This window comes from Pezoporus wallicus, unplaced genomic scaffold (assembly GCF_028554395.1).
Source record: "Pezoporus wallicus isolate ANWC-B61680 ecotype Strahan unplaced genomic scaffold, APGP_CSIRO_Pwel_v1 scaffold_8004, whole genome shotgun sequence".
Taxonomy (NCBI): Eukaryota; Metazoa; Chordata; class Aves; order Psittaciformes; family Psittacidae; genus Pezoporus; species Pezoporus wallicus.
In genome coordinates, this window is record NW_026639346.1 from 62,089 (window position 1) to 80,189 (window position 18,101).

Consider the following 18,101-nt stretch of genomic DNA (forward strand, 5'->3'; position numbering starts at 1 on the left):
TAAAAGTTCTTTTCTTAGCAATAAGCAGGCCTGGCTGCAACGTTCAATACTATTTAGCATGTACATGGAGTTTAGTAAAGTTGTGTGTTCGAATATCTGCTGTCAGGTTATCTGTAAGAAATGTCTATGCCAAAAAGATTTTACTGAAGTATCTTAAAGCCTCAGGCACTTAGTACAGATCAGAAGAATCTGATCTGTAGAAGACGACCCCCCTGCAATCCCATCAGAGCCATAAGCACCTAGTTGTATTTAAATTAGATTTACCCTCTCAAATAAACCAACATTTACCACAATTGCAGATTAGTAATTTCTCTTTTAAAGAAGGAAAAGAAATACCATAAGCACTTTTAAGTCCTGTTGACACCAGAACACTGAATTGCATGTTTCTGTCCATCTACTCCACAGGAAAAAGCCTCTCAGCTATCTTTTCCTAGATATTATACAGGTGAGAGAAGGTAAATAGACTTGGAGTATTGATACCAATTGATTTTGAGGTCAGTACCATCTTCCCTCACCTTTTCAACGTGCATTGCCATAATTCTGAATCAGCTAAAAATCCAGCATGTTTGTGACTCCAAGTTATTCTCACAAGGCATCATTACAGCATTAGTTGTGACAGAAAAGGACAGGCTGGCTCTTCTAAAATCACAGTGAGCATCTGCCCTCTGATATTCTGAAGAATCCAAGTTATGAATCTAAAAATCCCTTACCTCCTCAGAACCCTGGCACTGTGAATCCCAAATGGTGGGTGCAGAAGATGGGCCATAGATGAAGAAGGCTGAAGCAGACTCCTCTGCAGTTAACTCTTGGGAGAATGGCAAATGTGTTATATGTGGCCCTAGCAATTATGAAATGTCATTCCCTCATCATAACTGACTTATCAGGTGCATTCCTGATGCTCACAATTTCCAGGTAAATAACCCTTGTCAACCATCAGCAAGCAGTATTAATATCCACACAGTAACTTGCTGATGCTAAGCTGGCTAACCACAGACCTAACATTCTCATAAGCAGGTCTTCAGAGAGAGGTAATAGCCCACTTTTGCACTAGTATGAGCTCTTTCAGTCATACATAGAGGAAGTCCAAGGAAGTCAGCTTCCTCATGCAGAAATTCTGAAGTCCATGCTGGTGAACCCATGTCTGCCCAAAGACTGCACCCTACCACAATCACTCTAGCTAGCTGTTCACGCCAGACAGTCTGGTGTGGGCACAAGCAGAGCATCAGGTGTAGCATTCACCTTGTCTTCCAAATCAGTCCTGTATGGTTTTCTTCACATCTCCTATGTCCTAAGCTCCTATATCCTAATATGTCCGATATATTGTGCTAATTCCTGAGTCTCTCTGCATCTGTTTATGAGATTCAGCAGCTATGCAGTCAGAAGGGAGTTCTCCAAAAGGACACAAAGACGACTTAAACATTCAAAACCGTAACAGATTTTGAACTGCCAAAGCTGCATGAGATAGCAAACCAAAATAGTTTCTGGCCTAGGGGTTGCTAGTGGGAAACAAAATAGCCCACAGAGATTAACTCCTGGCAGAGTCCATTTCTTACGGCATATGGAGCTCATGTCAGCACCTACAAATCCTGGCACCACACAAGCACCAGTGAGCACTGTGTGGGTGTAGATAGCATGGGCTTAGTATCATGTTAGATATGTTGAACAGAAAGGCATGCCATAGACCGACTGATGAAATGGTGTAGAAATATAATAAATAAAAGCTTACGGTGTTGTTGTAGAGCTAGAAAGGCTCACAGTAATAGATGATCCTGCTGCTGTTTTGGAACTTACTGAATTCTCAGCTGAAGAGTAGGAGCTGTCTTCAGATACCTAGAATAATTAAACTATATGAATTAATTAGACTAAGGTAATTTTCTGCTATAAACATATCTGCTAGAAGTCCAGAGTTACTGAGGTATATGTGATGTTTGTGATGTCATGTGGTAGTTGGCAGAGCTGCCTACAGCTGTGCACTAAGCCAGTACCCTTAATCAAAATGCTAAAATACTATGCTCTAAATAAACAAAATCCAAAAGACCCCCAAAGCTGATCTGCCCACAGAACCCTGATATCTGAAAGTTGAGACAGCCCACAGAGATGGTTTTTCAAACACAGTGAGAATGAGTTTAACAGTTCACACCACGTCAGTGATCCAGCAATTCCACTGCAATTGATATAGGAACTTTCTTGAAAATCATGCAGTGGAATAGTTACTTTTCCTTTTTACCTTAATAAGTGCTTCCTTCTCAGTCACAAGAGATACTACAGGACTTCCAGGACAGGTCAGGGCTTGTGGGGGCTGTAAAATGGCAGGTCTAATGACATTTTGCAACTGACTTTGTGACAAGGATCCTTGCAAAACACAAAAGACAAAATATTTAAACAAAGACTTTTTTTCACACTTAATTCATACCTATGTGTTTTGCCTCTTTAACTAAAGAATCAAAGCATATTTAAATAACATTTATTGTTGTTTACTTGCTACATATTCTGAAAAATTGTAAAATTGTAATCCCTGCTAAAATACACAACTCTGAAGTGACAGCAGCCCCTTTATCCTATGAGAATAAAAGGTATTTTGTTATATATATAAATACACTTATATTTGTAAGTTGTACTTTAAATATTTCTTTACATTTATATTTACTGCTCTATGTTAGATCTGTCTTCTGGTATTTCAAATTTAGCCCTGCACCTGCAGACGCCAAGAAGGTTCTTTATTGCCTTCTCCCGGAGTGCAGTTATTCAGGTAGAAATGTGGAATTTCATTATTCAAAGTTATGTTCACTCTACTCAGGAATTAACTAGTCAGAGCAGAAGCTCATAACAGAGCTTACAGAGTATCTATACTGTCAAACAAATAACTTATGTAACCATAGAGAGAAAAAGGTGTCATTTTTATGTTTTTTTATATCTGTTAAGAATGTCTCTTTGGAACTACAGTGAAAAAATACTGCAATGACAGTTACCTTGTTTTGTACTGCTGATCAGATCAGTGTTTCTTTGAAGAAGAGCTGAGGTCATGAATATGTTGTTCTTCTTTACTACAGAACAAGGAATTTAAACTTTAATAAAGAGTAACAATAAACTTCTATTAATAGTTCATGCTTCTGTAAAACCCCTCCCTATTTTGGTAGTACCTGAGCAATGCATTTCAGCTCTGTGCATAAAAAAAGCAAGAAAAGAAATGCAGAAAAAGCATTTCTGTACAGCTCATTATTTTACCTGTTTTATTTATTTACTTAGTTAATTAGTTTATTTTCTTACTTTTTTTTATTTTTAATTACCTGGCTGGGAAGGAGGGAAGGTATGAAGTATGGTGAAGGAACATGATCTCCCTCTTTTCTGAGTGCAAGGTGGATCTGAAAGGGTGAGAGACTGAAATTATCATTTGTTTGGAGAAAAAGAAGTATTAATTGTAAGGTTAGCCAATTTAATGTTATGCCGTCATTGGCAGTAGAATAATTACTGCTAGCTACCAGCTTTCTGAAGTAGACTGTTAGGTTATGTGCATACTGCTGAACTGGAGAGGTCTCTGAGGCCAAGCGGCACAGCCTGGCCCAGGTAATCTGCTCACAGCTAGTCCACCCTCTAACAGTTGGAGACCACCAGTTACAGAGGTTCAAAACAGAACCAGGAAGTGAGCTATCAGATAAGCAGTGTGGACAACCAAGAGGTCAAACACTCATGCTTCTTCCTGCACCCTGTTTTATTTTCTGGTAGAGGCACACCTTAAAATTTCTACCATATCTGTGATTTTTTATTTATGATCTTGGTATAATTCTCACAGTAAACCAGGCTTAGCTTATCTTAATTTTTTGTACCTACAATCAGATGTGTCACAGGACTAGATAAAACAAAACACAGTGTACACATATTAATGCCTAAATTCAGAAGTAACTTTCTGGTTCCATTCATATGTTAAATAAACACTGTAAATACCAAATGAGTCCTGCTCACTAGCCTCAATGAACTGTGTGCATTTCATATGGAAGTAATACACAGTCCTTAAAAGGTCTTTCAGGTCAGCTGTTGGCTGGATGGAAGGAGGGGCCCTTCTGGAAACTGCTTCAGATTTTCAGGGGTTGCCTAGGGAACATTGATCTCTTCCACAAACCAGAAAATCTCATTTCTTTCCAGCCCTCCTCCTTCCTTGACTGTGTTAGTAATCCAAGGAAACAATATAAAATATACAGGTTTTTCACTACTTTATGTAATACCATGTAAGCATAGAAAATTAATATATTTTTATTTAAAAGGGAATTTATTTGAAATTACCAGAAAATTAGTATCAGTGTTTTAAGTTTTCATGACTTGCAGTATTCCTACAGTGCAGAAATGTTTCTTAGACAGGAAAATTACTTATCTTCTTTACCAGATGAGAACACAAACTATAGTAATTAGAACATGACTGAAGCTAAACATCATACCTGTGTTAAACTGAGAGTCAGACTTCTGGTGAGTAAAAGATGATGATCTTGTGCGTTTTCTGGAACAACTAATGAAATCTAGAGAAAAGTAAATATAATGTTCTGCAGGGACAGACTGGCAGGAAATTTCAGCGCAATGTTATGATTTGGAATTAAAACTTGAATACAGTAAATTCTAGGAATGACTTATAGGAACAGCTTTAAGGCAGTACCTAAGAGCAAGAGGGCTTTGGAATCTGTCAACACCAGGCGCAAAGCCCCAGGGACTCTTCTTTTTTCCTACGTTCAGGGAACCTAAATCAAGCACTGAGAATCAGTTTGTAGCCCATAGGTTCAGAAGACGTAAGAAGGAGAAATTACATTATAATGTAGCCTAAACAAATAGAAAAGGGCAGCTAGGAGCTCATAGAGCTGATTAATACACCTGGCCACTTTTCAGGGCTTCTGGAGTTTGGCTTTCTTGTAACTATAAGGGTTAAAATGGAAGAATTCTTGAGGTAAGGCAGGACGTACAACCATAGAATCATAGAACAGTTAGGGTTGGAAAGATCATCTAATTCCAACCCCCCCGCCATGGGCATGGACACCACAAGCTAAACCATGTCACTCAAGACTCTGTCCAGCCTGGCCTGGAACATTGCCAGGGATGAAGCAATTTCCTTAGGCAACCCATCCCGGTGCCTCACCACCCTCATAGTAAAGAACTTCCTCCTTATATCTAACCATGTATATTGGGACGTAGTAGGTGGCTCTAGAACCCACATAGTCTTCATCTACTAACAGAGATTTGTCCTTACTCATACAAAGTAAGGGTCCAAACACTTATTTCACCAGCAACAGTCAGACCTATGAATAACCCAGTGTACTATACTGTTTCAATAAGGTGGTTATTACCATTTTCAGCTTTGCAAACTGGGTCTTCTGCAGGCCGCTGGAAAAAACAAAAATAAGTGTGGAAAGGTCAAGGAGAACAGAACAGCCATTTTCTAGACTAGGACACAAAGTACATCAATCCAGTGTATATGCATTAAAAGCAGCCTTGTTTCTTATTTCGACTCTTCCTTACTCCATCCTGAAATCATTTATTACAAGTCTTAACCTGGGCTAAAATCTTTTATTACTGCTAGGATCATTGTCTACAGAATACTCATTTCTCATCATTTTTTATCAATTATGAAAAAAAAAAAAGTTTTTTACCTTCAAAGGACGGTCCTTCCTTTCAAAAACAAATGTTGGCTGGGCAACCACCAATCTCTCTGGAAAAGGGATCATTCTTGTTAGCAATTCTGTAATAGCATTTCTCAACCACAGTCTTCTAAGTGCTGAGGCAAAACCAAACAGGACTTTATCCTTTTGTTACAAAGGATGAAAATATAAAATGGAGTAATGTACAGCACAGTCCATAAATACAAGAAAAGCTGCAGTCTTCAAATCCCAGTATGATTTTTGCCTAACTAGATGCCACAGTATCTGGCCTCATGTTTTTTTACATTACTTTTAGTTAAAAAGAAAAAAAAGTACTTTTAACCTTTACAAACAATATCTGCTATCCTTTAAGAAGAGGGGTGACCTGCAGCTTTAGTTCTCAGAAAAGTGCAAGGACATGAAATGCAAAATTATCCCAAAAGGAAAGCAAGGAGATGCGTTACACTCAGCCTCTCTGATGTGTTCACACTTCCCATTCTTTAGGCTTCAGGTAGGTGAATGCCTCATGTCAGTTAAAATATGTATGATATATTAACATATCAAGTTCTACAGAACAAATCCTATCTTCAGGGATACTTTTGCATTTCTTAGCTATGCCTAAAACCAACTCTGGATCCATATTTTGTTTGTGTTTTTTTTTTATGAAACATATTTCAGCACACAGTTTCCTGACATCAGATTTTATGCTGATTTAGGGTTCACTATTTCTACATCTTACACTGCTTCTTTGGAAAACTTACTTTGCGAAGAATGAGACCTTCATAAGCCTGTACAACTATAATGGACAACTCTGGCTGTCAGTGTAAAAGAAGTTGTTTTTACCAATACCAGCAATTAATGACACATTCATTATACCAATAAATGACACAATTAAAAAGCAAAGAAGCAGATACAAATAGATTTTTTTAGACTACTACATACAGGATTCACCTCATGCTATCTTGATCTCCATGGGTGATAAGGGCAGACTAGGGTGACTACTGAGCTATATGATTGGCTTTTGGCCAGAGAAATCCCACATTTGATATCTTGCTAATTGACATTTGACAGAGCATTTATCATGTGCACACCATTTTTATAACACTGGCTTCCTGTTACCAGCTCAGGTAACAAACCATCTAAGTGAAAATATATGGATCGACATTTTTATCTTGGTTTGCATAGCTATTTATGACCAAACCACTTTAGCTTTATGACCAAACCACTTTAGCACTGGTATCAATTACATAAAGCTTGATAAAATAAACATAAACCTATCATGGAGGAGTTAAAATTACTAAATATACATATATGAAACTATCAAGGCAAATATTGTTAAAATAAACGCTGCACTTATGTAAATGGGCAGGAAGCATTGCTCAATCACAGTGATATACAGACATGGCAGTAATAACTAATATAGTTTTGCTGTTGTTGAAGTAATTGTGTATTTACTTGGGCATTATGTGTGGCAAAGGACTGAATTTAGCAAACCTGGCAGGCTTTGCAATGAAGATCTGGTTTGTCCTCAATAGAAAAAGCAGAAAAAAGTTCACGTTGTGTAACTGCAAAGAAAGATACTTCTCTGTCACTGAAAGTTGAAGAAAGTTTCCATAAACCGGTTGAAGCTGGGGTCCATGGCATGGCATGAGATGGAGCAATTCCACTTCTATTCACTAGGGGGAAGTGGCACATATAAAAAATAGCATTTCACTGCAGTGTGATTTATTCAATATAATGGGTTTCTTTTTCCTGTTTCATCAAAAAAGAAAAAGAAAAAAGAGAAAAAGAAAAAGAAAAAAGAAAACCACCACCGACTTGTATTCTTATTGAATGAAGAAAAATACAAGAATTAAAGCATGACTACAGAAAGCTTCATGGTCTCCACAGTACCTCTCAAAACTCAGAAGCTAGCAATATTTTTAAAGGTACATTTACTACTCCAAAGCAGAAATTAGCAATGACTGAATTGCTGTGAAAAAGGAACTGACTTTCTATCACAAAGTTAACTTTTGCTGGAGCTAAAAGGCTGTAGGGAATTTGAAGGAATTAGGAAAGTTTGCTACGATTTAAACAACAAAATTCTATCAATAGTTTAAATCCCAAAAGTTCCTGAAAAAAAAAAAAAATGCATAAGTGGCTGATTACCAACAGAAAGATGTAAAGCTAGGACATAACAGTACCTTAAAAAGATGAGTATTTTGATACTGCAGTAAATATAAAAGGTATATCATATCAACCACTTTTGAGCCAAAGCTGTCTCTAAAATATGTCAAGAGGTCGCTGATGGTGCCACAGTTATTTATAATTTTTATGGTTCTCTATTGCTTCTACAAGAATCAAGAAACCCTTTTTGTAACTCCTGAAAAGTATTCCATACAGCTCATTAGCAAGATCTTCACTCCTAGATCAGCCCATTCATAACAGAGTTTTACAAATATATTTGTGTTAACTAATATGTTTCCTGTGCACCCATTTCCAATTACATTTTAAACTTCTCAGCTATTCAACAAAATATCTGCAGCTGATCCCCGCAGAAAAAGCAATTCATAATTACCTGTGAGTGCAACAAGGCCATCAAGGAGTTACCACAATCATGTTTATGTGCCGATTTTAACACTGATGAGCAACTTTGCATTTTTCTCCTTTGGTTTCTGCACTAAGGCTGCGGCTGCCAGGGTGGATGTTTGTGCACAGGGAAACGCAGGGGGCACCCAGGCAGAGCCTGACTGTCCCAGGGAAGGGGCAGCAGCAGCCAAGGCTGGGTGCTGAAGCCACCCCTCCAGCTCACTGCCAACAGGACACAGACAGACGTAGGCTGGCTAGTTCCTGGTTAGGACTGGGCTGCTCCAGCCGTCAGCAGCTTGGTACTTGTGGATGAAAGAGGCTGTTGGAAAAGTTACCAGAAAAACCTGCCAAATGGGCTGCATCGGGCTGCAGGGACTGGAATAATCCACCAGCCTCAGCCAAGACTCCAGGCTTAGAACCTGCCTGCCTGCCCATGAATAATCACCACAGATTGGGCTTTTCCGCACTACAGTTCTCCTGAAGCTGCTGAGTTAGAATCTTGGCCTAAAGTCTGCTGCATTCGGAGTTCAAAACAAGCCCTTGCCCAGAAGACACATTCAGTTCCCTTGTTTGAGACCTTATCTGCACAGCCTCCTATCCTGTGCAGAAGTGCAACCAAACCACAACATGGAAGGCACCCAGGTCTCGGGCCTGCCGCCTGCTCTGCTCACCCGGAGCAGGCGTCCCTAGCACTGTATATGAAGGCTACTGGCAAGTTACAGTTGTTCGTATGCCAGATGGAAACTGCGTTTACAAAGCTCTTTTTGAAAGAAAATAAGAGATGGGTTTTGGGAAAAGTAATTGCTGGCTGCTGCCTAAGCCTAGGAAGCACTAGTCCAAACGACATGCCAGAGCGAATTGAAAACGTTTTTTCCCAGCTCTGTTTGTGTCCCAAAAGCCAGCATTGTCCATGAGGTGCATGAGTCCTTCAGCCTTTCCTGTGATATTCCACTCTTCATGGCCATTGCTTTTTAAAAAGTTGTACAAGTTTCCCAAACATTAAAAAACAAGTGGGACTCTGGTGGTTTTGAAAATATTAGGGTTCCTATTAGTATTATTGTTCCATCTTGCCCAGAGGAAATGTAAATATCTTTAACCTCTGAGGGCTAAGGACACAGTAGAGAGGGTATGAGCCCAAATCTCTCTCCAAATTTTCAGGCAGTCTTACGCCTGAAGTCCTATGCCAAATGTGGCTGATAGTGCTGTGCCTCTATTCCTCACAAAGCAAAGCAAAACCCCCTCAAATGTTTAAGAAGTTAATATAGGAATCTGTGATCTCAACAAGTTTTTTTTAATTCTGAATTTTATACAGTTAATTTTTGCATTTTCAGATTCAGAAGAAAATAAATTCCATTGCATCGTCACTATCACCAAACTTGCCAGAGGTCTGAAAACATTTTAATTCCTATTCATGCCAAACACTTTCCCATTTTGTACCTAAAGTTAGGAACCTACATCTGTAAAAAACAACAGTAGGAGGTTTTGTATCACTCAGGGTGACTGCCTCCAGTGAAGGTTCTGAATGTGCATCAAATCTAAAAATCAAACTGACTTTATATATGCATTAAAGTGCTAAAATGCAGGCACCAGAATTTGACAGCAATTACAGTTCTTTTACATGAATCATATTTTTCTCCTGCAGTCTTAGTAATGGGTTCCATCCTAGAAAGGAATAACAGAAACAGATTTTCTCATTCAAAATTTGTGTCCTGTTCAGATCGCTTTCATTGGTTAGTGATCCTCTTTAGCCAATCACAAAACTGAGTGGACATTTATGGAATTAGGCTCTCTGTGGTGTCAGAGGTATGCAACATCACCCAGATCTTCTAATTCCTGCTCAGTGACTAGACAATACCTTCCTCACGGACTAGCCAGTCAGTGTTGAGGAAAGCTGTAAATACTTTTCCAGTAAATTAACCTAATACCTTATAAAATATAAACATGTTACGTGGTGCTCTCCCTTTGGCTTTGTATTAGATTTTAAAATTAGGCTTAACTGAAAAAATGTGTTTTCAAATATTTCACCAGAGTCGCCAATACGTGTGTTTTATTCTATTTTTCAATTGGGTTCCACTGAACAGTGAGGTGGCAGCACTCTCATGTCTGTGTTGTTTCTTTCAACAATCTCATACTGAGAATTTCTATGAAGGCCTAATGCCAACCCACTGGATCTTGCCTGAGCTTCTACTATTCCAACAGCTTTATGTATTATTTGTATAGCTCTTTACAAGTAACTACCAATCCTGCAATCAGCTATTTCAAATTGGCTTACCTACAAAACTGGACCCTCCACAAAAAACCTGGGAAAAAACCTCCACCCAGTAGTACATAAGCGCAAACAAAGATATAACCCTGACAACAAAACCTGTTGTAAAAAATACATTTTTCTCAAAATTCCTTAAATTAAAATATCAACTTGTACATTTTGGGGTTTTGTAGCAATCCCATTTGCACCTCATCAGAAAACTTTTAATTCTAACACAGAAACGACAATTTTTACTTTCCACATTTGTATTGGCTTTTCATGGCAAGGCTCTGGCAGAGCGGGGCTAGAGGTGTGGCTTCTGTGAGAAGGTGCCAGAAGCTTCCCCTATGGCCAACAGAGCCAGCACCAGCCAGCTCCAAGATGACATGACACTGGCCAAGACCGAGCCCATGAGTGACAGTGGTGGCACCTCTGGGAGAACATGTTTATAAAGGCGGGGGGATGACACTAAAAAACCCCTAAAAACAGCAATTGCAGCTGGAGACAGGAGTGGGAATATGTGATAGAAACAGCTCTGCAGTCACCAAGGTCAGAGCAGAAGGAGGGCAAGAGACACTCCAGGCACCAGAGCAGAGATACCCCTGCAGCCCATAGTGTAGACCACGGTGAGGCAGACCATGCCCCTGCAGCCCATAGAGGTCCATGGTGAAGCAGTTCTCCACCTGCAGCCCGCGGAGCTCCATGGTGTAGCTGGGGGATGCCCAAAGGAGGCTGTGACCCTCTGGGCAGCCTGTGCTGGAGCAGGCTGCTGGCAGGACCTGTGGCCCCATGGAGAGAGGACACCACGCTAGAGCAGCCTGTTCCTGAAGGACGCACCCCATGGAAGGGACCCACACTGGAGCAGTTTGTGGGAAGGATTCACACTGGAGAAGTCCATGGAATACTGTCTCCTCAGGGAGGGACCCCACACTGCAGCCAGGGAAGAGTGTGAGGCATCCTCCAATGAAGAAGGAGAAGTGGACACAATGTGTGATGAACTAACCACAGCCCCTACTCTGGGTCCCTTTGATGGGCTATAGCATGAATTTCACTAGCTTTATATATTACTGCTATAATTTGCAAAAATAAAAGCAGAAACACCTCTGCATTTTGATATTACAACTTAAGACTGCTGTTTCCCAAGTCACAGAACTCAAACCAAATAAAGTTAAGCAATAACAACAAACTCTTACATGTAACAAACATTCCCATTTTGTTTATTTCACATGCAAATTAGCTCAATGGGAACATAACTGGGGAAAATGCTGAGAAGTAGATTTACTGTGACTTTAGTTGCTACATCCCCACAGCTAGTTTTGCATTACTGAAATACTGAGGAAAAAAGGGAGAGCTTTGCCTCTGCCATTTATGAATGTATGTTGTTTACAGCTATTACTTACAAAAAAACCCACACTAAGACAAAATATTATGCCTGGCATTTTGTGGCAGTGTACATGAAGAAAAAGAATGCACCAATGAACTACCACGTAAGTGGAAGACATGGATCCAGAAATTCATATAGTTCCATTAAAATAAAAAGGAATCATTCTGAATATGCTAGCTGAAGATCTGTCCATTAACATGTTACCTCAAAGAGCATCAGAGTTAAATTATGTAGGAATATAACCAATTTTTGTTATGCTGCAAAACCACAGAAAACTACTTACATTTCAGGTAATAAAACTGCAGTAACAGGAAGTAGAGAAAGAAATAGTGAAAAAGCATAGTAAATTAACAAAAATACTTTGCTATCCAAGCTGGGCCTCATGTTTAAATATTATTTCTGGCTTTTGATACAAAAATACAGCTGTCAGTATTTCCAGAGATAGACCATTTTCATCTATAAGGAAGTGAAAAAACAGTAAAACCCTCCTGGCTTATAACAGGGTTTGCTAAACCTGCAGTAGAACCATGGTTTCTGTTTTATAAATACTCACTGAACTTTGCAACATGAAATAGAGTCAGTCCACAGTCAAGCAAGAGAGCAGTGAGGCTGCCAGCCAACATCTCAGGTCCCCAGTGACCTCATGACATAAGCCAGGCTTTCCTCTGCCAAAACTTAAGTAAGATGACATAAAGAAAATGGGGATGTCCCAGAACAGTACTTCAGGCACCCAACTTAATAAAATTGACCAACTTTAAGATGTACAGAAAAAGCTTTTAATATTTTGCACTGCTGATCCTCAGTAAGAGGTCTGCAGAAGTGCTGAGCAGCTGAGAACCTGGGTTAAGACTCCTATCTTGCACTTTCTTTGTTTTATATATAGTTCATAACCCACATAAATAATTTCAGTGACACCAGTTATGACAGCAAGGATTCTTCATTCAGGCACAGTTGTGCCGAATCAGGCCCTAAATTTTTAAGGCATCAATTACTGTTCTCAATGCTAACAGATTACAAATACAGTTTTCTTACCGCTGTGGAAAGGATTCTTTTACCCAAGCAATTCCATCTACACAGCTCCCACTGTGGGGTTAGAGCATGCCTTATGAGATTTACAAATTAATACACTTTTTTTTTCAGATGTGGAAACTCATCTGACAGCCTGCGTTTATACATATGGCATATGTCACACCCATTCATCTCTGCAGAGCACAGCTTTTGTCTCTATATAGGCAACATATAAACAAGCATTGAAACAACAACAACAAAAAACCTATCCCAGCATTTCTAACAGAAATGAAACCCAGTTGGCTTTATTTCAAACAGGAGAGTGAAGGAAATATTTTGGGAGTCTCATCACTACAATGTAATTCTAGCAGTGAAGCAATGCCAGAAGTAACTGTGTCACTAGACTAGTGGGACTGAGCCAAAGTATGTAACCAAAAATTATTTTATAAACACTGAAACTTCCACCACTGCAGTGCTCAGCATTTTTAATCTATTGTAAAAGCTTATAATACCCAATACCCAATGCAAGGGCAATACAACTCATGGGTATATAAAGCTTTTCCCTTTTCAGGGCACTGTACCAACACTAAATTTAATAAATCCCGGCAAAGTAGCATAGAAGTAACACTCAGGATTTTTGTGCAGAAATTGAACTGTGATCCAACAAGACTTCCACATCCTTAGATTTAGGCATGTAAATAAATGGGATTATGTGTGCTCAACACCAAGAACAAACTGAAAAGCTGGTTAACTGATAAATTAGGCCAAGCTAATTAAGCTGTATCAGCCACTGCATCAGGTTTAGACCTTGAAAGCACATACATCCTTTTGCTGTTTCAGGTTCATTCATCAACCTGTGTGGTAAAAAATGGCGTCATCTGCAAAATGTCTTTAAAATTAGCACTGTTTCTTTTTACATCCTCTTTAAAAATGTTGCTATTACAAATTCATGTAAGCTACCCTCAATTCCTGTTACTCCTTATTACTACCAAGATGATAAGGGATCTTGCTGTCCAGCTCCTTCATCAGGTACCTCTCTGAGGAGCTAGACTGCTGTTAGTGCCCAGGTGCAGAGAGCAGGAATGCCCAGGAAAGCGAGCACTGATCCCAGGTACGGCCAGAAAAGTGAGTGCTGTTCCCACCCCTAGTCAGCGTTTTGGAAAGCTGCAGAAGTTTGAAGGGCAGAGGAGTCAACACTCTTTGAAACACAGACAGCCTACCTTGGGGTGCTCTACAAGTAAAACCCCAAACATACACTATCTGGTAGTGTCTTTCCCTCAACTAAAATACGAACTGGATAATCCTGATAGATTACCACTAAAAACTTGCAATGAAGAAACAGTAAGCCAGCCAAGCTCTCGTCTTGCATCACCCACAATGCTGTTACCAACCGGGCACATTCTTTGTGTTTATTCCATTCCCCAGAAACCTCCCTGCAAAGACGCAGGACACATGTGGAAGATACTCGCCCACAAAACCTACCCGTACAGCACTCGTCCTTGGGCTCTAACTCGCCAGGGCAGAGCCTGGGGCCGGGCTGTCCTTGCAGGCGCGCAGCTTGGTGCACAGCCCAGGGGTTACCGGGCAGGTCTCTTCTTTTGGAGACGTCAGGATCTGCCTTCGTACCGTGCCTTGATTCGACTGGGAAGTCACAGCCGGCACAGGCGTGCCGCAGATCTCTGCGTACAGCGTTCCCTTCGCAGGCGGGAATTGGCTGATTTCTCATTGTGGGATCGATCCTTAGAAGCACATTTACCTATATAGATATGTGATCATATATGTAGATATAAAAGCCGTAGCTGGGGCTAGAACTGGATTTAGTCTTGCTGCTCCCTCGGCCACCGCGCTCAGGCCCTCGCCCCTCGCCGAACGGCCCCTCGCAGCCACCCCCGGAGGTGACTGAGGCCACTCCGCCGGAGCTGCGCTGACAGCGCGGGGCGAGCCCTTGACGGGGCGGCCGCGGGGAGGGGACATGAAGAGGCCGCGGACTGACATCAGGGGGCGGGCGCGGTGTTACCGCCTGAGGGAGCGCGGGGGGGGGGGGGGCTCGCTCCCCACCGGCGAGGGCCGAGGGGCCACGCCGCAGGCCCCGGCACCGGGGGCCGTGGCTCTGAGGGGCGGTCATGGAGGGGCAGCCCCTCAACCGCACCGTGCTGCTCCCTGACCGGGATTTCTCCATGAAGAACTTGTGCTTTCCCCTCTAAAGGAAGTGTACATTTCGCTTGGCAGATGTCTCCTTTGATACTGTGCTCGGTGTTGATTTTTCGGGCTTTTTGTTTTCGCAAAGCAGACCAAACAGTCAAAAGGGAGGCAGGCAAACGCTAAGCTCATTCCAGTGCTGACATGAAACAAATGCACTGTCAGCAAAAAAAAAAAAAAAAGGTGTTAACATCCCCTCCTTCCAGATGCACTGAGCGGCGAGTTTATACAGCCCAGCCCGTGCCTCCTGCTGTTCACTTAAATGGTAACAGTCCCAAATTCCTCACTTCAAGTGGGAGCAATGTCAGCCCATTACATTGCAGGCCTGACGCTAAACTGCCTCTAACCCTAATAGTTCATGACAAAAGGGTGGGATTTTATTAAAATTTCATCAGAACCATATGTCTAGTCTAATCTGGTTTCTTCACACAGCCAGTATCAGATGTTTCACATAAAAAAAAAGATGCAAGAAGTCCAAGAGCATGCTGCAGTTTTCACTCATTAGAGCCCCAGTTAGTGTTAGCATAAACCCTGAAGTGTGCTGTTTTACTCCTGCTACAGAAGGACCATAGAATCATTTTGGTTGGAAAAGACCCTTAAGATCAATGAGTCCAACTGTTAACCCAACACTGCCAAGTCCACCATGTCCCTGAGTGCCACATCTACACATCTTTAAACACCTCCAGGGATGGAGACTCCACCACTGTGCTGGGCAGCCTGTTCCAGTGCTTGACAACCTTTTCCATGGATAATTTTTTCCTAATATCCAGTCTAAACCTCCCATAGTGCAGCTTGAGGCCATTAACTCTTATCCTATCACTTGTTACTGGGAAGAAGAACCTCCTTTCAGGTAGCTGTAGAGAGCGATAAGGTCTCCCCTGAGCCTCCTTACCTTCAGGCTAAACAACCCCAGTTCCCTCAGCCATTCCTCGTAAAGCTTGTTCTTTAGACCAGCCCTTCTCTGGACATTCTGCAACATCTCAATGTCTTTCTTGTAATGATGGCCCAAAACTGAACATGGTATTCAAGGTGTGGTACCCTCAGCCTTAACTGGTATTTTTGTGAACTCCAATTAAATGTACAGCCTCTGTCTAAACCTTTCTAAACCCTTGACTTCATGGGTACATTATGTCAGCAAGTTCCACGGTCACTATTGCATGAAGAACTGTTTGCTATTTGTGATTTTGCAAATTTTCTGTTGAATAATGTCTTGTTACTGGTATGGGCAGCAGTCCTATTCAGACTGCTGAACACCATTTCATTGTTTTATCACATATTCTGTTAATCTTCTGAGGCAAACGGTTCAAAACTTTTCATTCATTATTCCCGTGAGAATTGCTCCTGCTTTGTTGCAGCTCTTGAGCCTCAAATTCCAGAACACCCTTCTTTGGACTGAAGGTGCCCACAGTCAAGCTTGTGGAAAACGCAGTGGCCCAGAGCTATGCTTGATCTCTTCAGAATTATTTTTCATTCTCTTCCACATATTTCCTAAAACCTCAGTCATTTTCAGTCATATTGCCCACTGAACAGAGCTGTTATCACACTGGTTGGGGTAATGCCCAATTCCATTTTTGATATTACCAGAGAGTTAATTTAGAATCCCATAAAATGTATTTATAATGGATTTTTTCCTTTTTTTTTCTGCAAGACTGTAATTTGTCATTAGTATTATGCCATTAGTTGCAGTATTTGCCATTTTAGTGAGTATTCATTTAGTAGAGTGTAAGACTTCTCAACTTCTTTAATGCCTTCTCTCAACTGAATGACTTAAATAATTAACTTGCAAATGCTGCTGGATTGTTGGCACCTTTCCAATTCATCTACATTGGAGCCTTAATATGAAGTCTGTTTTTCATCTCTGCTCAATAAAACTAATGATTTATTTTTACTTCCTTTCCCTGTTTCTTAGGTAAGTTTTGAGTCATGTTAATATTTGGTCTGATCCCAAGAACATCTAGTTGTGGGCTAACTTTAGGCTTGAAAACACCCGTTTGGTGACAGCAATCATGGCTTCACTAAGAGAAAATCATGCCTCACAAATTTAGTGGCCTTCTATGGAAGGGTTGCAACACCAGTGGGTAAGGGAAGACCAACTGATGCTGTCTGCCTGGACTTGTGCAAAGCATTTGACACTGTCCCACATGACATCCTTGTTTCTAAACTGCAAAGGCATAGATAGATCGCTTGCTGGATATGGAACTGGATGGATAGTCACTCTCAAAGAGTTGTGGTCAAAGGCTTGATGTCCAACTCGAGATCAGTGACAGCTGGTGTTTCTCAGGGGTCGGTATTGGGATCTGCATGGTTTTAACAACTTTGTCAGAGACATGGACAGTGGGGTTGATGCACCCTCAGCAAGTTCGCCGATGACACCAAGCTGTGTGGTGCTGTTGGGGCTGGAATGTATCAAAGCTGTCAGAGACCATGGGAAGGAGAAACTACAGCTGGCAATTAAGAGTGACCTGTCCCTGACTGGTACTTGGAAGACGTTGGAACTGGCAAGGAACAAGGACGTTGGAACTGGAAAGAGGATGTCAGCAAGAAAATCAGATAGACCTTTCACCTGGTGTAACCGCAAGGCAAATGCAGATGTGCTTGGCAGCATATAAATATCGTGTAATCTTTTCAATAAACGATCCAGCCTGCACTCTACCTCTGGGTCTGTGCCTCCATCCTCACGGGGTGCGGTTGACACACTGGAGAGAAGGGAGGCTACCCAGAGGGACCTTGATACACTTGAGAGGTGGGCCAGTGAGAACCTCATGACGTTTCACAAGGCTAAGTACAAGGTCCTACAGCTGGGTCAGAGCAATCCCAAACATAGTTACAGGCTGGGTGGAGACTGGATTTAGAGCAGCCCTGAGGAGAAGGACTTGGGGGTGTTGATTGATGAGAAGCTCAGCATGAGCCAGCTTCAGTGTGCACCCACAGCCCAGAAACCCTGGGCTGGGCTGCATCAAAAGAAGCATAACCAGCAGATCTAGGGAGGTGATTCTGCCTCACTGCTCTGCTTTTGTGAGACTCCACCTGCAGTACTGCATCCAGCTCTGGGGCCCCAGCATAAGAGGGGGGACCATGAAGT

General features: G+C 41.3%; 1 protein-coding gene across 3 annotated transcripts in view; it reads right to left on the reverse strand.

Moving 5' to 3' along the window:
* The window catches only part of RANBP3L (RAN binding protein 3 like), a 34,715-nt gene extending 20,073 nt beyond the window's left edge, over positions 1 to 14,642 (reverse strand). For 2 of the 3 annotated variants that reach the window (XM_057414291.1, XM_057414293.1), the window contains exons 1-8: positions 14,303 to 14,642; positions 5,628 to 5,686; positions 5,325 to 5,361; positions 4,431 to 4,508; positions 3,288 to 3,362; positions 2,970 to 3,044; positions 2,228 to 2,352; positions 1,727 to 1,830 (exon numbers count right to left, since the gene is read on the reverse strand). In XM_057414291.1, coding sequence (XP_057270274.1) covers positions 1,727 to 1,830; positions 2,228 to 2,352; positions 2,970 to 3,044; positions 3,288 to 3,362; positions 4,431 to 4,508; positions 5,325 to 5,361; positions 5,628 to 5,686; positions 14,303 to 14,546 — 797 coding nt within the window. In that variant the 5' untranslated portion in view covers positions 14,547 to 14,642. The remainder of the gene's footprint in view (positions 1 to 1,726; positions 1,831 to 2,227; positions 2,353 to 2,969; positions 3,045 to 3,287; positions 3,363 to 4,430; positions 4,509 to 5,324; positions 5,362 to 5,627; positions 5,687 to 14,302) is intronic. The other variant, XM_057414292.1, reaches the window with a different exon arrangement.
* Between the last annotated feature and the right edge of the window lie 3,459 nt (positions 14,643 to 18,101).